This window comes from Lontra canadensis, unplaced genomic scaffold (assembly GCF_010015895.1).
Source record: "Lontra canadensis isolate GAN:19392208 unplaced genomic scaffold, GSC_riverotter_1.0 scaffold197, whole genome shotgun sequence".
NCBI classification, from domain to species: Eukaryota; Metazoa; Chordata; class Mammalia; order Carnivora; family Mustelidae; genus Lontra; species Lontra canadensis.
This window is the reverse complement of record NW_022631191.1, coordinates 1,585,671-1,608,679: the sequence shown is the minus strand read 5'-3', so window position 1 is coordinate 1,608,679 and position 23,009 is coordinate 1,585,671. Positions and strand designations below refer to the sequence as shown.

Below are 23,009 nucleotides of genomic sequence, written 5' to 3'. Positions count from 1 at the left end.
TACCGTCGTGTACCATCACCCTTTTTAGTTGTACAGGCACAAGGTTGTGCAAAGTGTCACCAATATCTAATTCCAGAACAAACCCTATACCATTAGCAGTCCCTCCCCAATCCCCTCTCCCAGGAACTCTGGATATTCACTACTCGGCTTCCGGTCTCCACAGATTTGTCCATTCTGGGTATTTCAACTAAATAGGATCACACATTACACAGCCTTTGAGCACGGCTTCTTTCGCTTAGCTTAATGTGTTCAGGATTCATCCATGTTGTGGCAAGTATCACGGCTCCATTCTTTTTTGCCTGAATGTTATTCTACGATATGGTATCACCACACGTGATAGATTCTTGACATGGCTGGCATTTGGGTTGTTTGCACTCTTCGACGGTTGTGATTAAGGTTGCCAGGAACATCTGTATACAAGTTTTTGTGAGAGCTTATGTCCTCACTTGTCTTCAATACACACCTAGGAGTGGGATAACTGGGTCAGACAGCAATTCTGTTTAACTTTTTGAGGAGCTGCCAAACTGTTTTCCACAGCAGATGTTCCATTTTGCATTCCCACCAGCAATGTACGAGGATTTCAGTTTCTGCACATCCTCCCCAACACTTCTTACTTTCATTTTTGAAATTGTATCCATACTAGTGGGCGGTAAGTTGTAATTCATTGTGCTTTCAGGTTTTATTTCCCTAACGACTAATATTTTTGAACACCTTTTCATGTCCTTCTTGGATATTTGTATATCTTTTTTACAGAAATGTCTACTCAAATGCTTAGCCCATTTTTAATTGGGTTGTCCTTTTGCTGTTAATTTGTAAGAATTCTTTCTACATTCGGAACACTGGACCCTTATCGATACACAAATATTTCCTCCCATTCTTTGTATTTGTTTTACCACATTCTTGTGGTGTCCTTTAAAGCAAAAATTTTTTCCTAATTTTGATGAAGTTCATTTATATCCATTTGGCATTTACTATCAGCGCTTTGGCGTCATAGCTAAGAATCCGTCACCCAACCCAGCGTCACAAAGATAGACTCCTATGCTCTCTTACAGAAGGCTGATAGTTTCAGCTCTTACATTTTTTGATCCCTTTTGACTTAATTTTTGCCTATGGTGTGAGGTTTGGATTCAAATTCATTTCTTTAAACGTGAGCACCTAGTTGTCCCAGCACCACTTGCGAACAAGGCTGTTCTTTTCCCACGTAACTGTCTTGGCACTGCTGCCAACAAGTAACTCACCATAGTTGTATGGGTCATTTCCGGACTCTCAATTCTATTCCGTTGATCTCTATGTCCATCCTTACATCAGTATGACATCATGTTGATTACTGGAGCTTTGAAATAATGTTTGAAATCGGAATGTGTTGAGTCCTCCACCTTTGGTTGTCTCCTGTGAGATGGTTTAAGCTATTCTGGGTCCCTGCAACTTCCACATGAATTTCAGGATCAGCCTCTCAATTTCTAAAACACCGCAGTTAGACTATCAACAGGGATTACACTGAATGCTTCGTGGATCAATTTGCGGAATGTCGCGAACTTAACAACATCAAGTGCCCAATCCCTGAACACAGGAGGTCTTTCCATTTATTTCAGTATGCTTTCCTCTCTTTCAGCTGCGTTTTGTGCTTTTCAGTGTGTACCTCTCACACCTGTTTGGTTCAATTAGCTCCTGAATATGTCATTCTTTTGCCTCGATTGTAAGTGAAATTGTTTTCTTACTTATTTGGATTATTCACTGCTCATGTATAGAAATGGAATTGATTTTTGTGTATCAATCTAGTATATGGTAGGGTTAAACCAACTATAGCCAACAACAGAACTGAAGTCCAACTTGAGTAGCGGAAAGACTGACTCAGACACCAACACTGACACCCTCTGATGGGAAGAGCCAAGAAGAGAGACACGTTACATACACGGGAACAAACAGGATGGCGGCTACTTACTCATCAGCATCGCTGTGACCCAGAATTTTCAGATTCATGCAAATGCTTTTGAGAAATGAAGGTGAAACAAAAATTTCAAAGCAAACAAAAAAGCTGAGGAGATGCACAGCCAGCAGATCTGCCCTACAAAACATGTGAAAGGAAGTTCTTCGGGAAGAAGGTAAATGATAACCAAAGAAAATCAGGATCTATACAGACAACTGGACAGGGCTGGGCATGGTAAAGTCATGGGTGAATACGAATTTTTTTTCTAGCAATTCATCTCTTTAGAAGAGAACTATCGAAAGTAACAACAGGAACAATGTGTTGCGGGGTTTAAGACACTGAAGGCAACCACAGCACCAAGGACGGGAGAAAGAAGGAGAGGTATACAGTCGTATGATTCTTACGGTGTACGTGAAGTGGCAGAATATCATTTGAAGGCATGGTGCGAGAAGCACCAATATACACTGTACACCCTAGAGCAACCATCTGAAAAGACTGTTTAAAGGTGTTTAACTAGTAAGCCACTAGTAAGTGGAGATAAAATGGAATAACAGCAAATGCTCAACTGATCCAAAATTATGGCGGGAATAGGAAAATCTAAATAAAAAATACATATGATAGAAATATACAGCCAGTCAGATGGCAGATGTACACGTAAACTGTTAACACACTCAATGTGCACTGCCTGCATGTCAATTAAAAATCCCAATTTGTCACTTCAGATAAAAATAGCAAGACCCAACTACTTACCGTCAAAAGAATCGCACTTAAGCATAAATACATACATAAGTTAAAAGTAAGTGAATGGGAAATGTTACTGCTATGGTCTGAAGGTGTCTCCTCCAAAATTCTTACGTTAAAGCCTGACCCCCAAAGATGATAGTGTTAGGAGGCTGGCCTTTGGGAGGCATAGGTCCTAAGGCAGAGCCCGCATGAAGGGGACCAGGGCCCTTATGAAAGAAGCTCCGGAGAGATCCACTCACATTGTCTTTCCACTATGTGAGGGCACGACCACAAATCTGTGACCTGGAAGAGGGCCTTCACTAGAACCCAACCAGGTGGGCCCCTGATTCCGGATGTCCAACCTCCGTAACAGTGAGGAATAAGTTTGTGTATAAGACACCCGGTATGGTATTTTGTGCCCGCACCCCGAACACACTGAGACACATATACCCAGCAAACGTGAATCAAATGAGTAGCCAGAGGGGCTAAATTACTATTACACCAAGTGAACTTCAGAATGAGGATCATCACAAGGGAAGAGACAGAGTGACGTAATAAAATAGAGGTCTCGTCATCGAGAAGATGAAAAAATCATGAACGTGCATGCGTTTTTAAAGCACAAGAGGTAAAAACTGAGAAAACCAAGAACAAAGACAAACTGGTTATAATGAGAGCCTTCAGCATTCTCCTGCCCACAACTGAAAGTACAAGTGGACAATACAATCAGACACTCTATGGAACACCTGAGCATGACTCCCCACAGACATGACCTAACTGATACTTACAGAAAGACAGTGGAACAGACATTCTTCTGAAGTCACAGGCAGTGCTCACCAAGACAGGCCATACGCTGTGCCATAAAGTAAATCTCGGCGTCTAAAGGTCTGAAACACACACCAGGTTCTCGGACCACAAAGAATTAAAACAGAAATGGGTTGCAGCAAGCTATCCAGAAAACCACAAAATGTTTTGAAATTAAATGACATTTCTAAATCACGTGGGGATCAAGGAAGAAACTGCAAGAAGTTGAAAAGGAAACCACGGTGAATCAAAATTTGTGAGGCGAATCTAAAACAATGCACTGAGGGAAATTTCTATCATTAAATACTTATACTAGAAAAGAAGAATCGTCTCCGATCAATGATCTAAGCTGTCACCTTAAGAAATTACAAAAGCGGGGCGCTCTGCCAACGTAAGCTTTTGTCCGCCGGGACTCTTCGGTGGTGGGAGGATCGGGAGGTGAGAGGGTGATACATTTTGGGGTGCTGTGGGGGTGGGACGGTTATGCATATCAGCCTTATCCAGACCAGTCCACGTCAGTTTTTTCTCGATGAAAAAGTATTTTGTGTTAATTATCAGGTATCGATTATCAAGAGTGATTTTGGGCGAATAAGAGACGTCGCAGTCAGAAAACTGGGGAGTTGAGGTCACGGTGCCTTCTTGGGCCTCAGTGTTCTCCTCTGTAAAATGAGGGTGACTGTAAAACTGCTTTGTAAAATGTAAAGCGTTACATGAAAAAAAAAAAAGAAATTACTAAAGCAAAATCAATTTAAACCTAAGGCAAGGAGAAAAAGAATTAACGGAGGTCTGAAAAGAAATCAACTTAGTAGAAATCATAGAATCGCTACAAAGGAATCAATGAAACTAAGAACTGGTTCCTTCACAAGATCAGTAAATCTAATAGGTTTAGCCAGACTGGTAAAAAATGAATGGATGGCTCAGCAGGTTATGTGTCTGCCTTCGGCTCAGGTCATGATCCCGGGGTCTGGAAGGAGCCCTGGGTCGGGCTCCCAGCTCAGCGGGGCGTCTGCTTCTCCCTCTCCCCCCTGCGTGTGGCTCGCGCTCGCTCTCTCGTGCACTGGCTCGTGCTCTGTCTCAAAGGAATAAAATCATATAAAGAAAAAAATCCGTTAACCCAGATGGCCCTACATCTGTCAAAGAGAACGAATTCAATAAATCAAACACAAACTAAAAACCGTTCCCTCACAAAAAAATTAAGGCTTAAGCGGCTTCGTTGTTTACATTCTAGCTTCCAGGTAACTGAAGAAGAGGTTAAACTTCCTAAAGCATGTTACAGAGCCAGCCACATCCTGACATCAAAGCAAGACACCATCTCTCTCTTTTTTTTTTAAAGATTTTATTTATTTATTTGACAGACAGAAATCACAAGTAGACAGAGAGGCAGACAGAGAGAGAGAGAGGAGGAAGCAGGCTTCCTGCCAAGCAGAGAGCCTGATGCGGGGCTCGATCCCAGGACCCTGAGATCATGACCTGAGCTGAAGGCAGAGGCTTTAACCCACTGAGCCACCCAGGTGCCCCAAGACACCATCTCTTAAGAATACAAATTACAGAGTGTGAAAAAAAAAATAAAGGGAAATATCAGTATAAAGTAGAGTCCAGAGCCTAGAAGGGAGAGCCATATTGCTCAACATCCATTACAGGAAGGGCTGTCCACTATGGAGCCAAGAGAAGAATAATCAACATGAAAGAACCTCAATTATAGGCCCCAACAGGAAAAGATGTACATGGCATCACCTACGAGATATGGACTACTCTTGCAACTCAGCCAGCCAGCAACTGTAATCACTCTGAACTCTTGCTGTATCTCCAATGGACTTTTGTTCCAAACAACCCCTCCCGACTTCCTCCTTCTTCACGAAATAACGTTCCTCTCCTTTGTTTGCTGGACTTGCCTAGGATTTTGCCTCAGGTTGCTTGCTCCAATTTTCCAATTCTCTGCTATTCCTGAATAAACCCATTTTTGCTGGTAACATAACTGGCTGTTTTACTTTTCAGGCTAACAAGAGCAATGTAACTCGTGAACACAGATGCAGTAATCCCAAATAAAATATGAGCTGTTTGAAACCAGCAATACATACAAAAGATAAAATACCATGGTGAAATGGCATTTGCTCTACGGCTTCAAGATGGGTTGAATGCTTGATAATCAATCCCTCTAACTGACCATAAAAACAGACTAAAAATACATGAGCGTCTCAACAGATGCATAAAAAGCACTTGATCAAATGTACTTGATAAAAACGCCTAGCAAATCAGCTAGCTATAGAGAGGGATTTCCACCTTAGTCTCTTAGGGCGGATGTAACAAAACTACCACAGACTGGATGACTTACAAAAGCAAGAGAAATGTATTTCTTAGATGTACGGATGCCGGGAAGCCCAAGATCAAGGTGCCAGCAGATTCAGGATCAGGTGAGGCCCTGCTTCCTGCCACAGAGACTGCTGACTTCTTGTCCTCACATGGCAGGAGGGCTGAGGGAGCGCTCAGGGGTCCCTTTTATAAGGGTGCAAATACCACACCTGTGGGCTCCACACTCGTGACCTGATCGCCTCCCAAAGGCCCCACCTCCAATTACCATCATACTGGAGAAAGGCTTCACCATGAATGTTGGGGAGATGGCAATATTCATTCAGTCTATGGCAACATCCTTAAACGGATAATTGGCAGCTACAGAAAGAGCTAAAGCTAATATAACCACGAATCCTGAAGGTGTGAATGCTTCCCTTCTAAGACAGGGAACACGGCAAGTGTGTGTACTTTTGCCACTTCTAGTCAATAGTTTACTGCCTGTTCTAGCCGATAAAAAAGTCCAGAGGAAAGAAAGATGCAACAGTCATTACTCACAGGCAAACCTGAATCCCTAAAAAGAATCCACAGAAAAGGTACTTGAAATAAGAGGCCAGTTCAGCAAAGTAACAAAATACAACATCAGTACAGTATCAGTACAATAGAGTCCATTGTTTCTATATACCAGCCATAAACAATCAAAAACAGACACTGTAAAAAGCAACACTACAAAGTACCACACTAAGAAACAGGAAGGAGAAGCATGCCACCGTGCCACCATCGTCCCCACTTCCCAACTACAGAGTTGTGGCTCAGAGGTTTGGAAGCAGATAGCTCCTCCCGGAGGAATGAATTTTTCATTTTCAAATCAGTGTTCTCAAGGTTAGGCCCAGGGGCACTTTCAAAACAGTGGAGCCCGTGGAAGAGGCAACCCATAGCATATTGGTGGAATTCTTGAACGTAGAGGATCGACTGTAGGCTGGCTGGATTACCTGAGACAATCAGGGAGAAGAGACAGCTGGAAGGAGGCTGCCTGGGGTCAGAAGAAAAAAATCTCTAACACTAACGTGGACAGCTAGCCCTTCAAAGGAGCAGGGATTTCACAGGTTTCTATTATGAAGCAACACAGCCAGGTACTGCTGAAAACAGCAGAAGCGGCCCCCAGTTAGTAGACCTGAACAGCTGGGTTTGGTCAGAGAAAGAGACAATCCAAGAGAGCCCTGCCCAAACCAGCCACCGCAGGGTGACAGTGGGCATCCCCGAGTCGTCTCTCCCTGAGGAGTAAAATCTGAAGCATAACACAGCTAGGGTGGGGGGCGAGGCTAGGGGGAGAGTAAGGAGTGAAAACAGACTCTAAATGAACCAGCCAGACACTAAAACAGCTAAACAAGCAAATAGCAGTAAGAAACCCGGGAAGGGGTGGGATGGTCCAGTACCCAGAACTGCTACAGTATTTTAGACAGTGTAGCAACCGGACTAGTTTAGATTGTCAGGTTTCCAGACAAGGAAAAAAACCTGGGATACATGCAAAGAAACAGGAAAGTATGAAGAAGTGAGCCACAGAAACTGCCTATGGTTGTGACCAGGTGACAGATTTGACAAGGAATTCAAAGTTGCTGTTATACATAGGTCCGAAGAACAAAAGGAGACCACAATCAAAGTAGTGGAAGGTATGATGAAAATGTCACATCAAACAGAGAATAACAATAAAGAGAGAACGATTACCAAAAAGAACCGAATCGAAGTTCTGGAGTTGACAAGTGCAATACTGAAGTAAAAAAAATTCACTCAAGGAGATCGACGGTAGTTGAACTGCCAAAGATTTAGCCATCTTGAAGAAAGACAGTCAGAGGCTGCAGAATCTGAAGAAAGAGAGGAAAACAAGTGCGGAAAATAAACGGAGCTGCAGAGAAATATGGGACACTCTTAAGAACACCCACCGAGATGCAGGAGAGTGCCAGAACGCAGACGGAAAGGGGCAGAAAAAACATTCAAAAGGATACTGCCTGAAAGAAGCTAAAGGAACCCCAGGCGGGATAAACGAGAAGCGAGTCAGACACACCACAGTAAAAAATGCTGAAAGCCACAGGCAAGGAGAAACTCTTGAAAACAAGAGAAAAGGACCCTTCACTTATGGGGGAAAGCCAATCAGATAAACAGCAGATTTCTCAGCAGAAAAAACGGGAGGACAGAAGGAGGGGGATAATCATTCAAAATGCTCAGCAACCAACAATCTCACATCCAGTAAACTCTTTTTAAAAATGAAAGCAACATTACCGAATCTGCTCGTTAGTTCTAACCATTGTTTTGGTCTGGTGTGGTCTTTGTCAGAGTCTTCAGGGTTTCCTATGGATAGATAAGAGCATGCCGTGCAAACCTAGGGTGCATGATGGCGAAGTACGATAAAGCAGACACAGAAAGACAAACACTGCATTGTCTCACTTGTATATGCAATCTAAAACAGACTCTTAGAAGCAGAGCACAGAACAATGGTTGCCAGGGATTGGGACAGGGGTGAACCGTGCGTGAGGTGATAGTCAAAGGTCCAAACTTATAATTATGCAAGATAAATACATTCTGGAGTTCTACTGCACACACCGTGCCATTCGCTGAGGATAACCGTGCTGTATACTTAAAATCACTACCAGATGATCTTATGCTAAGTGTTCTTACCACTAATGGTAAGAATATAATCACCACACCCACAAGACAAAGGGGGCGGGAGGAAACCCTGGAAGGTGATGGTTCCATCTATGTCCTAGATGGCAGAGATGGCATATAAGTTGTACACATGAAATACATACAGCTCTACCTATCAGTCATACCTCCATAAAGTGCACCTCTTTGCACCACTAATCACAGGTGTAATTTTTATGTTTCCTTGTATGATGGTTAGATTAACTACTCTCTGATGATCTGGCATAAACTGCACAAAAACAGGGAAGTGTCTTTATTAACTACATCTCCCAGGCACCCAACACAGTGTCCAGATAGTGGCTGGGAACTCGGTGAATCACAGTTAAATGAACAGTCTCTCTCCCTATGCCTGTTACGCACTTGCGCACAAACACACACGGTCACCATTACGCTCCTGCAGATCAGTGAGCAGTGCCTGGGCGGACACCCCGAGCTGGATTAGGATGTGGAGAAGCACCAGCAGTTTTGCTAGATGGTGGCTCTGAGCTTCTGCAAGGTGAAGCAGCATGACTCTCAGCAGGGCTAAAAAGCTTTGAGTCTATGGTAAAGGCAGAGGCCTCGGCGCCTTCACACACTCAGTGTCCCCTTGTTACCGCTGACGGTGGGTCCTCAGAATGCTCATCACCACTTGCAGTGATTCCTTCCCAGACCTCGGGCCAGGATGCCCTCTCCCCACAGTAACGGAGCACACGATTTTCTTAGCAGAAAAGCAAGGCCAGAAAATAGGATGGCTGCGGTTTGTCCCCTCTTGAGGTGTTCTCTCACCTTTTATTCACTTCCATGTTTCTTCTTCGAGTCTCCCAACCCAACCTGCTAATTCCCAACCAATGACTACAACACCTGTGCCTGCGGCTCACTTGCGATGTAGGGATCTGTTGGAGGAGAGCTGGATCTAACTGCTGTGCTGTGTATTTTCTGTTTTCTCTTCTGAATCCGTCAGCTTCCAGACATCAAGGAAAGTACTCCAACTGGCCCTCAAAAGGAGAATGCTTCAGGTGAGGCTGCTGCTCTCACCCACAGCCCAGCGCCGAGCAGTGCTGCCTCCTAAGCACCACACGTCGCCCTGCTGCACCACAGGGGCCAACGGAGAATAAAAGTCTAAGAAATCTTAGTGCAGATACTCATCTCAATGGCGCAACGGTCTCCTCCTCGGGATACGCAAGCTGCTATCTGGTTTGATTTGGTTTTGGCCTGTATCCTCTGGGGTGATTTCACAGCAACTGCAGACTTAGCTAACCTTCCGCCCAAAGCTCTCTGCTTCCCCCACTGCTCCTCTCTACTGAACCAAAGATCTCCTCTCTCCATTAAATGCCCCGACTGGTGTTTCTCCTGGCTAGGATATCAAAGCTGGAGTCTTCATCAAAATGACTTAAAACGTGTAACAGAAACACTGGCTGTGCAATAACAGAGAAGACACGGCACATCGAACAGCGAACAAAACGTTATCTGCCAATTATCTAAGAGTTTCACACTTAGGGAAAATGACTTAATGTGGTGTACTGTCATCCAGGCTTCATTCTATGCATTTTTTTTTAAATTACGAGATTGGAGCGGGGAGGTCATCTACACTCTTTTCTCTGTTGTTTTACTTCCCAACATTATACCATAAACTACTGTCCATCATGATAATGATGGTGACGTCCACATGTACAGGCCTTGATATGAACCAGGTACCCACTTACTGATGTGCCTAGAGTGACTTGCCACCCCACAGTGTTTCACGCACTGAAGAGACATCAGGATCAATCCATACCCAGATGCAGTGTAATCAGATTAAGCTGCTGCACACGTTCACCGGCCTTTTGAGCCGGAGGACACTGGACACTGAGGTGCACTGCAGTTGAGGGGCAAATCCCAAGTCTCTTTATGTTTCTCTCTGACCTGGGTACAACCCCGACTCTGCCCTTGCTGGCTAGGTGGCTTCAGGGAAGTTATTTCCCCTCTTAACCTCTACGTGTCTCGGTTTTCTGGTTTGTAAAAAGGGGATGTTAACATTAAAAATATTTACCTCCCAGTGTTGAAGAGACTTTTAAATGACTTTTAAAATTCTATCTGTAGAGAAAGAGCTAAAAACAATGCCAAGCCTAAAGGAAGCCTCCGGACGTGTGAGCTTCTACTCCTATGTCTCTTTACTTCTTTCTGCTTGTGCCCCTCATCCTTCCCCTCCTCTTTGCCGTGACGTCTCTCCTCCTGCCCCCGCCCCCCGTACACCTTCACCTCACCCTCCGCCTTTCCCTCCCCCCTGCCCCTTTCCTCAGACTCTCCAGAAACACTGTTTACCATCTCCTCATGACGGAGCTCCGAAAATATTAATACATCAGCCTTTGTTAAATCAATAATGAGTATCAGTGGAAGAGAAAAATCCATACAATAAAACTGGACAGGTGAAAACTCCATGAGAAATAAAGTCTTGCCGACGACAATTTGACTAGTAACAGTTTCCTATCTTTCCCAGGTTCACTTGTGACCATCTGATGCAGAAGTGGATTCAATAGAACTAACAGCCAGAAAAGAAGCCACATGATGCGGGTCTCTGGCCTTGAAATTTCACTCTTTGACATGATTATGCAAATTCACAGACTCGTGTTCTGTCCTTATCCAGTGACCACTTACTTTTCCAACCATCGTGTAAGAGGTATGAATGGGTCATTTGTTCTAACTTCCTAGAGAACTTTCCATTCAGGCTTCATAATAACCCATAAGGTTGGCCGAACACTCACTATGGTAAGGAAAAACACGCCCTCCCCTGGGCACCCACCCCCCACCCCCGACTTGACTCTGGAGTCTCTTGAGTTGCTGACGTGAGAGTGCCAAGTCCCTCCGGTGAGTCAGAGGTAGTCTTGACACCACGCGTCTGGAAAACGCTTCAGGGAAATGTGAGAATGACAACAGGAACAGCAGCTAGAACTCGCTGACAGCTCTCCACATGCCAGGCACTGCCCTGACAACTTTCCTTGTCTTAACACAGTCAGTGCTCTAAACGGCCCCAAGAAGCAGCTCCGCTTGGCATTAACAAGTATTTCCATGTTGCTACATGAAACGAGGCTCTCAGATTCTGTTAAGCAGCTTGCTCAGTGTCGCCCAGCTGTGAGGGCTGGAGGCACGGGTCTGAAGGCGTTGTGGAAAACTCACCCCGCTGTGGGTTTGTTCAGTCAGTGGTAAGCTCCAATGGCCAGTGCAAAGTATGCAGAATAACGGCTAACACAGACCACTAACTGGTTGCAGCGCATGGAAGCACACGGTAAACAGAAATGTGAGTGCAACAGCAATCATGCAGACGGAAGCTCGACTGGACTGGATTCTGGAGACTTTCTGGAAACAGTACTCTCAGAGCCTCCTTAGAGAAGGCACCAAAAACCGGTGTCACTTCTGCACCCTCACAAAGGAGAGAGAAGCCTGGCGGCAAGAAAAATAGTACCATCCCCCTGCTCCAGTAGTTCCCAGACAAGCTGTCCACATGAGTCAGAACCCAGGAACTCTTAAAAAAATGCACATGCTGTGATCCACACCCAATGAATCTCACTTAGTGTGGCCACAACGGTGCCCTAGAATCTGTGATTTTTTTTTTAAACTCTGCCTAGGAAACACTCAAGAACTGAATTAAGCCCCTTTGGGAGCAAGCCCGTCTCCAACGTACTGACTTTCTGGACAGATACACACCTGAGAAGACCAGCCTGAAAGCAGGCAAGACGACAGGACATAAAGAACACACGGCGTGAGAGTCAAAACAGGGGTAGGGCAGTGGATTTTCTGAGAAGACACCATGACCCCCTGGCCTTTCTCCCTGAAGGGTTCTATCTCAAAACCATTCTCTTCCAGGCCAGTGGGTGGCGGTGGTGACAGGAGATGACATTTAGCTCCTAGGACAGCACGGGCTTTTCTCAGGGACCACGTAATCCATAGGATGTGAGGTTATGCGATCTATTATCCCCACCTCCTCTCAGCCTTTGGTTCATTCTTGCACCCACACTCCATTCCACGTCAGCCTGGAGCAACCAGAACTTGGGGCCTATGTCTTCCCTTCACCTGCCAGAAACCTTGCCCTGACCTTAGAAGATCGTCTCCCTCTTCTCCTTGCAGCTGTCCGTCTGTGATCTCATCTGCTGTGCCAAACAGGACAGTAGTTTTCAAGCCCTAGCCCAGCCCCTCACCCTGCTGTCCGCACCTGGAAAGGCTTCTCATCAATGAGGAGAACCCCAGGTCCAGAGCTAAGGGCCGTGACTACCACAAAACCATCCTGGGCACTGACATCCCATGGCAGTGGTGACCTCTGAAACAAAGCTTTACCTCACACCCCCGCTGTCCCTGAAACGTTTTCTCATCGCAGGAAGCACACGGAAGAGGAAGGTGCCCAGAATCCTTCCTGGAAGGTACTGTGCCCTACTCCACGCTGCCACGCTATTTCCTCTGACCAAATGCAGACAAGGACCACAACCTTCCTATCTTTTGTCTGTGAATACCAGGCTTTGGGTGGGATGGGGGTACCTGCATAAGACCCTCTTCTTGTGGTTTAAAACCGCATCGTACTTAGTATTTAAACCAAAATACTGGCACATTTTGGAGAGTTCAGAGGGCCATTTTGATTGCTGAAATGATGAAAGGGTGGTACTGGCATTCAGGAAGGCAAAGTTGCAGGGATGCAAATCTGTTTTGCAGAGACTTCAATACACTGGATTTTCCATTAATGTAACTTCCCCGTAAACTGAGGGAAACTGGCACGAGGTTTTACCTGGAAAGGTACCAATAACCCTTGACCGTTTTGGAAAACACATCAGCGAAAGACATTCCTTTCTTGGCTTGGAGTCTGCGACCACATGCCAGTATCACTCGAGAGCTGCAGCGGGACATGGAGGAAACAGGATGAGGGGAACCCAAGTGTACGGACCAGACGGATCTTCTGCAGGATATGCTGGGAAAGGACGGGAAGAATTCAGTGGGAGATGCTCATCCTGTGATCTGCCAGGAGTGGGTGAACAAAACCAGCTTAACGGCTGCCACTTTGTTTCCATGTCTGTCTCCCTCACCAGAGTCTTACCTCCTTCTCGGAAGGCCGGAAACAACACCCCGCTCATCTTGGTGCCCTCGAGCCAGAGGACCTGACACTCAGCAGAAGGCCAGTCCACACTTGTGGAACTGAGGGACTGGGAATGGCTGGACCCCGCGTCATAATGACGAACCCACGACAGAACCATGTCCAGACTGAAGCACGTCAGGCTGTGGAGGGTGGGATGCAAGTGCCACAGGTCTCCATCTTAAGACCCCTGCAGCAGGGTCACAGGAGCCTGCGGTACTCACCTCCATTACATCCCTCAGGGGTCCCCGATTTGACCGGTTAAAACAATTCTCACCAACCACAGAAGTCTAACATAGAAAAAGAGATAACTTACTGCCGAAGTGTCTGTATGAACCTGGTTCTTAGCCGGCCTGAGGCACAAATTCGGGCACAGCACACTCTGGTCGGGAAGCAGAGGCTGACCCGAAAGTCTTCCAGGCTGAGGCAGTGTCGGGCTAGTCAGGGAGCACACACAGGATGTGTAATCGCAGAGGGCACACGGGATACTCCTGAAACAGAGTTTACAACTGTTAGGGAGCCCAGAACTAGACACACACGAACCAGGCGATGCACCTCACCAGGGCCTCGACGTGGCTTCCCACCATGGGGACCTTCCCCTCCAAGACTCCCTGTCCACTTGCTATATTCATCTGAGCCCTTGGTTTCAGAGGGCTGCCTGGAGGCAGTCGGTTCCAAAAGTACGGTCTGCGCACAACACCAGTTCACCCTCTTTCCGAGGGAGGAGGTCACGGGGAAGTGCTGTGCGTGCAAAGCCCGAGAGCTGGGGGAATGCCTGCTGTCCCACACTCAGAGCTCTGGCAGGTGTGGTGGGGAGATGTGGGGGGATCGGCAGCCAGTTTGCATCAAAGTGCTCACAGACACTCGGAAAGACGGCACCGCGAGTATTTTCTTTCTTTCTTTCCTTTTTTTTTTTTTTTTTTTAAAGATTTTATTTATTTGACAGACAGAGATCAGTAGGCAGAGAGGCAGGGAGAGAGAGAGGGGGAAGCAGGATCCCTGCTGAGCAGACAGCCCCATGCGGGGGCTTGATCCCAGGTCCCTGGGATCCTGACCTGAGGGAAAGGCAGAGGCTTTAACCCACTGAGCCACTGAGGTGCCCCACCGCCGAGTATTTCTTTAAAAAGGTTTCCAGGAACAGTTTGGGCAAAAAGAGGACATTAATGTCTTTGCTTCCTCCCTCTGCCTCTCCCCAGGTGCTAGGTTTGGGTTTTCTCCACTGCGACAGATCAGTGTACGATTCTGAAATCGAACCTTTACGTTTCTTTACTCATCCCCTACTCTCCTCCAAACGCTTTGTATGGAGGGTCTGCTCTCAAAAGGGACAAAAGCATTTTCATAGAAAAACCTATTGCATAACCACAAAGACTTGTGATCATTAGGAACCGTCAGGATGAGATCCCGAATTTTCAACATTTTCAGAATGGGTTTACATCACCTCCTGCCCCCTTTGTCTCTCTCATTCACACAGTGACCAGGCTAGACTAGGTCGTTCCCTTCCTTGCTGGGCGCAGCTGCTTTGAATAGCGGCCCCGCCTCACATCTTGAATCAATTTTCTCAATACATCCAGACGCTACAACGATCGAACGAAGCCATTTTGAAATCCTCCCTTTTCCCCTCTCATTGAAAGCTTATGCAAAAGGCTAGCAGTAAACTGACACTTACCGGGTGGCCACACAGGGGCCAGAGGCCTTTCTGGTTGGAATGCTGGGAGAGGCAGTCACAGCAGCAGGAAGCAAGGTGAAGAAAAGGCTGGAGTGCCTTCCCGCGTCTCTGCCTCTAGTTTATGGAAAGCTTTTTCTGGCTCAGGGAACTAATTAGTTTCCTCCCACTTGGGAGGAGAGAGCAAGTTAAACCTGCAACATTTTTGGCTGACCCAAAGCTCACCTTTGGGAAGGCTTGTATCCTTTCCCCTGGCCCTGAGAAAATAAAGCGCTAAGTCACAAGGTGGCTACAGGAGTTCAGCCGCGGTTCCGTACCATGGGTACATCCACAGTCACCGGGGCACAAAAGGTTCATCATCTCTACCACATCACCCTTCCCTTACTCAAAGAAGTCTTTCACCATATTTTAGTTGAGTCAGGGTCTTCTCGCTAGTGAGTCCCCCCGCTACCACCGCTCTTTCCGATGTCCCAAGACCACCCTTCCTTTTGGGGAATCCCCAGGAGGACCCAAAGGACTCAGCACACACAGTCATTCATCTTCAGGGCTAAGATTTATTACAGCAGAAGGATACAAAGCAAAATTACCCAAGTAACATCTGGAGGAAACCAGTGCAAGCTTCCAAGAGTCCTTTCCCAGTAGAGTCATGCTGTCTGTGCCTCCACCAACAAATCATGACGTCGCACACGAAATCTTGTCTACATGGAAGCTCATGCATGACTAACACCGTGTCGGGAGGTTTGTTTTGGGGGCTGGTCACGTAAGTACTCTCCGCATAGCACGTACCAAGATTTCAGATTTCCAGAGGGAAAGCAGGTGTTCAGCATGAAACGTATTGCTTGGACAGTTTAGGAAGAGTAAAGCATCCTGCTTGGGTAGGGAATGGTGGGAAGCCTTCCGACACTCAAGTTCCCAGATGCAAGGTAAGGGCCAACATGCTGATCTCTGCAAGGACAGTGGTGGTCTCAGGCCTGCTCTGTTAACTCTTCTCTGTATAACACTCAACAACAAAGCTTCAAGATACATAACCAGGTCAGAGAGAACGGGAGGATAAATGAACAAACCTACAAATGATAGCTGTAGAGTTCAACACTCACTCAGTAGTATCAGAAGGAACGGAAGAAAATCAGCACTATGTAGATGAACCGAACAACACTGTGAACTACCTGGATGTAAGTGACAAGTACGGAACCCTTCCCATAGCAGCGGCAGAATACACATTTTTTTCAAGGGCACAGGGAGTTTCACCAAGGTACTCTGCATCCTGGGTCATTAAAGAAATATTACAAATTATAAAACAGTTGAAATTATACAGAGAATGTGGTCTGAGCAGAAGAGAGAAACTTCCAATATGTAAGAAAGAGTGAAGAGGAAAATCTCCCAATACAAGGAAATTACACCACATGCTTCGAAATAATCCATGGTCCAAAGGGCAAGTCTCAAGGGAAATTAGGAAATATTCTGGATACTAACCCTTCACTAGATGAACTGAAAGGAAAGGAAAATACAACATATCCAAATTGCAGGATGCAGCTACCCCAGCGCTTAGCAGGAAAGGTACAGCATCAAATGTTTGTATTACAAAGAATCAAGGGTCCAAATCAATAATGAAAGCTTCCCCCTTAAGAACTAGAGAAAGAAAATAAAAAGAAACTCAAAGTAAATAAATAAGGGAAAGAGACATTACAGCAGATATCAGGCAAAGAACAGTGGGTGAAACCAAAAGCTGGTTCTTTGAAAAGGTCAATAAAATCCCTAAGTTTCTATCCACACCAAGGCAGAAAGAAAGATAAGGAAAGATGCAACTTAAGACTATGAGGAAAGAAACAGGTTACAGACTCCACAGAAACTGAAAGGATTCTAAGAAATAACTCTGTGCATCTACATTTGGTAACTTAGATCAAACAAACAATTGCTTGAAAGGCACAAACTATTAAAAGTCAACGAAAAACAAGCAAACCAACCAACCAACCAACAACGACAACAACAACAAAAACCCAACCCAACCAGACAATCTGAAAAACAAACATAAATTTAAAATTTTTATCTTTTAAAAACTTTCAGGAAAGAAATCTCCAGGCCCTGCTGGTTTCTCTGGAAAATCCCACCACACATTTAAGAAGAAATAACAGTAATTCTATGCAACCCCTTCAAATAGAGGAGAGGGAACATTTCTTGAATCATTTGATCAGATCAGCATTACCCCGATGCCAAAATCAAAGACAGTACTAGCAAAACAAATTCAATAGTATACAAAAACAGTAACACAACATGATCCAGTTGGGTTTATCCTGGAAATGCAAAGGCAGTGCAGTATTCAAAAACTCAACGAACAGGGGTGCCTGGGTGGTTCAGTTGGTGAAGCGTCCCAGAGCTTTAGCTTTAACTCCTGGTTTTGGCTCAGGTCAGGATCTCAGGGTACTGAGATGGATGGAGCCTTGCCTTGGCTCTATGCTCAGCAGGGAGTCTGCTTGTCCCTATCCCTCTGCTCCTCCCCCCGACTCCCTCTCACTCTCGCTCTTTATAAATAAGTAAATAAATCTTCTAAAAAGTCAAATAATAAATTCATTAGCGTATCAAAAAAAAAAAAAGAAAAAGAAAAAGAACCACACGATCCTATCAATTCATTCAGAGAAAGCATTTGACAAAACTCAACAGCCATTCATGATAAAAGCATTCAGCAAACCAGGAACAGAAGTGAGTTTTCTTAACCTGGATATAAAGTATCTTAGAAAAATACCTACACCGTCCATTCTACTTAATGGAGAAAATCTACATACTTTCTCCCAAAGACCAGGAATGAGGCTAGCAATATTTGCTGGAAGTCCTAGCCATTCCACAAAGGAAAGAAAAAAAGAAAGATCAGAAAGGAGGAAATAAATCTATTTCAATTCACAGATGACATGATTATGTACATAGATAATCCCATGAAATAAAACAACAACAACAACCACCTCCTAGAACTAACAAGTGCAGTCAACGTTGCCGCAGCATACAAGCTCAACGCAAAAAGTCAAGCGAATTTCCACATGCTAGCAACGAACAATTACCTAACCAAACAAAAAGCAGACATCACTGGCACATACCATTTACGACAGCCTCCCTTCTCAAACCTAGCGAAACGTACACAGGATCCGTGTGCCCTAAACCACAAAAAGCTGAGGAAAGAAGTATAGGAAGACCTGAATAAATGGAGACACGTACTGTGTTCAGGGGCTGATAAAGTCAGTATAATTTAGATGTCAATAGGTCCCAAAGGGATCCCTCATTTATTTACTTTTTAAAGATTATTTATTTATTTATTTGACACACACAGAGAGAGAGAGAGAGAGATCACAAGTAGGCAAAGAGGCAGGCAGAGAGGGAGGGGGAAACAGGCTCCCTGCCGAGCAGAACGCCTGAGTAGGGCTCGATCCCAGAACCCTGAGACCATGACCTGAGTTGAAGGCAGAGGCTTAACGCGCTGAGCCACCCAGGTGCCCCGGGATCCCCCATTTAAATACAATTCCAACCAAAACTCCCGGTAGGACTTTTAGGAAATATACACTGATTATGCAGTTTAGGTGGAAAGACAAAGGAGCTAGAACAGTCAAATAATTTTGAAGAAGAAATAAATCACTGGAGGAGTAACACCAATTTTATGACTTTCTATGCAGCAACAGCCAAGATATGGAAACATCTGTGTCCACGGAGGGATCCATGGATCCTGAAAATGTGCTATAGATACACGACAGAATATTATTTGGATACACAAAGGAAGAAAATCCTGCCTTTTGCAACTACATGGATGGACCCTGAAGACTTTATACTAAGGTAAGTCAGACAGAGAAAGACAAACACTGTATGTTCTCACGTATGTGGACATTTAAAAAGCAAACTCATACAAATAGAGATGAGAATGGTGTGTGCCAGAGGCTGGGGGGAAACGGTGGTTCTGGGTACCAAATTCCAGCCACAAGATGAATAAGTTATGGGGATCTAATGTAATATAGATAGCATGGTGACCATCATTCACAATACTGTATTACATACGGCAAGTTAAGAGACTAGATCTTACATGTTACCAGCACACAAAAATGGTCATTACGCGAAGGAACAAGAGTGTTAACTAACGCTACATGGTAAATATTTTACAGCATATACATGTATCACATCATCACCTTGTATACCTTCAGTTTACTTATGTTATATATCAACAGTACCTCGATAAAGCTGAAAACACAAAACTATCCCCAATATGTTCCAGTGGGAGCCCCTTCAAGAGATTTTCTGTGTCCTTCTGACATCAGCCAATCCTTCCTTGACCTGGCCCTTATTACTGGTACCACAAGTTGAGCCAGGCGCATTTCTTCTTTCCCTCTGCCATCCCAACACACACGCGTATCTATCAATCACACATCTGTATCTATCAATCTATGCGTATACGCACACGTACGTACTGAAAAGCACGAGTTCACATGCTTAAGAACTCCAATCCCAATGTAACACCTCAGAAATTGTTTTCTTCAGTGAGAGTCATGTCTCCCAATAACCTTCCTCATTTACTGAGCTGACGAATCCCACTGGATATAAGCCATACCACCTGCACAACAGAGACCCCCCCCTCCCATGCTCTGCTGAACCACTCCCCGACCGTGACCACCGTACACCACTCCAGTTGGAATCCTTGAGCCAGTAAGCCTTCTCCCCATCCAACTCCCAGGGACATCGTCCTCACCACCGTGGGCTCTGTCCCCCCATACAGCCTGCTCCTATGTATGGATGCCCTTCTCCCCGTGCCTGGGCTCTGACTCCTCAAGCGTCAGATGCCCCTACACACATACACTTGCCATGCTCTGTAGCTGCAAATGGCTTTAGGGCTGAACTGCTCAGGGGAGGGGAGGGGAGGGGAGGGGAGGGGAGGGGAAGAGGTGAATACATCTCAATACAATCAATTAATTAAGGTGAATTGGGCCAAATCTGGGCAGTATCACAAAGCCAGTGCTTTTTGCTTCTTTTCTTCCTCACTGCTCTCCACCTTTCTCTTTCTGCCTCTCTTCTCTAGCCCTGTGCTTTCTCAGTCCTGTCCTCCATCAAATGTAGAAAGGTAATGAGGGTCGTGATTCCCGTATGATCATTTCTGTGAGCTGGCTGACTGACATCCAGTGTGAATGGCGTCTACCCTGCGGCTCCGACACTCAAGCCCTCTCTCTCTCGTGACCGAGCACAAGGTTTCCCCCTCTTTTAGCAACTTCAGGTGTAAGCAGGAGAGCAGATTCTGTGTACTTCTTGGAGCCTTGAGTCCTTTGTCTGTGAAAAGGGGATGAAGACCACCTCTCTCTCACAGGTTGTGGGAGAATCAGAGACCCCACCACCAGACACCTCTCGATGAGCTCTGTGTGTCAAACCCCGCGATGAAGACTTTGAGCAGCATCACAGGAATCCCTGATATCCAGGAACACACCCAGTGGATGTCCCCTCAGCACTACTGCACCTGCTGTACCTTCTTCCTGTGATGTTCTAACAAGGCAGGTGGTTCCATGGCCTGCTCCTTCATTTCCTCAGTCCTCTGCTCAGTCATTACAGTGTGAGGGAGTCCTTCCCTCATCGCCCTGAATAAATAACAACATGCTCCCCACAAACTCTTTCCTCTAACTGGCCTTATCTTTCTATGTAGCACTTGCCACCCTCTGATAGTCAATATATATTTACTGGCTAACTATGAAATGCGGGACTTTGTCAGTTTTGTCCTGTATTCTATGTGCTCCTAGAAAAGTACTCAGGCTCACAGCAGGTGATCAGAAAATTCTTGGGGAAGGACGGCTGGGAGTCAGGACATCTACACTTCTAAGTTGCACAGGTACCCTCCAGGGCAGGCACTGGCCCCACTTTTTTTTTTTTTTTTTTTGACTGCGATCCATATTTAGGCTTCAGGAGACAGGTGACTTGACTTGCCTAACGACACAAAGAGGACGTGGGGCTCTGGACTTTGGAATCACATCTGCCAGGTTCCAAGACCCTCAGTTCCTGGACAGAGACCTCAAAATTACAAAGGTAAAAGATTTCACTTCTAAGACACAGACCCCCAAACAGCTCAGATAGAAACAACAAAAACAGATCACTGAACACAACCTAAAAAGCCTTCCAAAAATCTCTGCACAAAGAGCTCACAACTGGAGTCACAGATTCCCCAAAGCAACAGAGATCACACACACTAAGCCAACTCCCACACCTCAACAAGCCCACGTCTCCACTCTAGCACACAAATTAAATCTGCTCAGATATGTCACATCTTAGAGAGACTCCCAAACCATGCAGACACCTCCCAGGCTAATACAAAGACCTCCACAAAAAAGAGAAAGACAGAAGTTCAAATAACTCGGAAATATACAGAACCTTCCGATAAAGCCCCCAGACAAATCAGAGAACCTACACCTTGGACACAGACTCCCAAACAGCTCAGATCCTTAAGACAGCGCCCCCCCCCCCACATCACAACTTAAAACCGCGAATCACAAACAGCTTAGAGACCTCACACCCTAGGGTGCAGATGCCAACATAGGGACCTCAAACCCAAAGACACCAATGCACAAAGCGCTCAAAAAGCGCACCCCCCCGATATACAGGCACAGGCAGCCTACGACACTTTATCCCATGATGAACACAATCCACTCCGATATCCAAAAGGCTCAGAAAGATCAAATGTACCCAAACTGCATCTGTACTGACCTACCTAGAGCGATGCACATCCCCAAACTGCCTGACACACTTCACTTCCTAGGTAGGGACGCCAACCAAGCGCACAGACCTCGCCCTGACCATAATTGATGGCATCTGTACGACTGAGGCGCCGTGCCAGACGGGCCCGATTAGGCTTGTGACCGAGTTAGGTCTGAACAAGACTGAAAGAGCTCACGTGAAGACGGTACAGTCACCGCGCGCGTCCAGCGCCAGACACTGGCTACCAGCCAGCTGTTGCGCGGAACTTCGCCACCGACTAAGGTAGCATCTTCATTCCCTCGCAGCAGCCGATCCCCGAAGAGTTCAACTCGGAGAAAAACTCCACACTGCGAAAGGCACGCGCATGCGCGCGCTCGCACGCACGCTCGCACGCACGCACGCACGCTCGCACGCCCAAACACCACACACACCCCTGCCCCTGTGCTCCCGCTCAGCCGGCGTACTGCCTGTCCCAGCCCGATGACCAATGGGAACTGGGTACTCGAAGACAGAGGCGGGGACTAGGGGGTGCATCCGGAGGCACTGTGCACCCGGGAAGGGTTTACTCTGATTAACTCTCCGGAGCCAATCACCACGTAGAAAGTCGCTGTCCCCGCCCCCTACAATGGAGAGCCAATCTCTCGCCCCGTTGTTGCCCAGCTGGACGTGACCATGTAGAGACGGCGAAGTGAAATGAAGGCTGCTGGCTCAGACCGGCTGTCCACTCTGGCTCAAATGCGCCGGGAGAATGGAGTGGAGCGGGTGGGGAAGGGCTCGGAGGCGTATTAGCGCCTCCGCTGGGGGCCGTGGCTGATGCAGACCTTCGGTGTAGTCTCCTACACCGTGGGTTATTGCAAAATCGGACCCCGCGTCTCTAGTGGTACCTTCCTGCTCAGAAGGTCCTACCTCTGTGCCCCTGGGAGGTACGTCGGGAGAGTCTTCCTGGTCCACCTGGAGCGCCCCTTAGTGGTGCGAGCCTGGAATGGCTGGTCGATGCGGACGCCCATGGGCTCTTTCCAGGCTGGCCCCAAAGAGAGGAAGGCAAACCAGGATGCAAACCCCACAGCTCACTGCAGTCTTGGACGCCGGGGGAAAAGTCTTGCTAAGCTGAAGTTTACGTCCCCCCAGTGGCCACCATTGTA

At 46.2% G+C, this 23,009-nt stretch overlaps 1 protein-coding gene across 10 annotated transcripts in view; it reads right to left on the bottom strand.

Annotated features, from left to right (window-relative positions):
* FAM156A (family with sequence similarity 156 member A) overlaps positions 1-22,204 on the bottom strand; it is a 41,697-nt gene extending 19,493 nt beyond the window's left edge. The window contains exons 1-3 of one of the 10 annotated variants that reach the window (XR_004381478.1): positions 13,822-13,911; positions 13,164-13,343; positions 615-1,333 (exon numbers count right to left, since the gene is read on the bottom strand). Coding sequence is in view for 1 of the 10 variants with exons in the window: in XM_032847978.1 (XP_032703869.1) it covers positions 13,822-13,996; positions 15,756-15,886 (306 nt within the window). In the remaining 9 variants the exon portion in view is untranslated. Of the gene's footprint in view, positions 1-11; positions 464-614; positions 1,334-8,102; positions 13,344-13,821; positions 13,997-15,171; positions 15,426-15,755; positions 17,167-22,063 lie in introns of those variants that run through there. The other 9 variants (XR_004381482.1, XR_004381481.1, XM_032847979.1 and 6 more) reach the window with 9 other exon arrangements.
* Between the last annotated feature and the right edge of the window lie 805 nt (positions 22,205-23,009).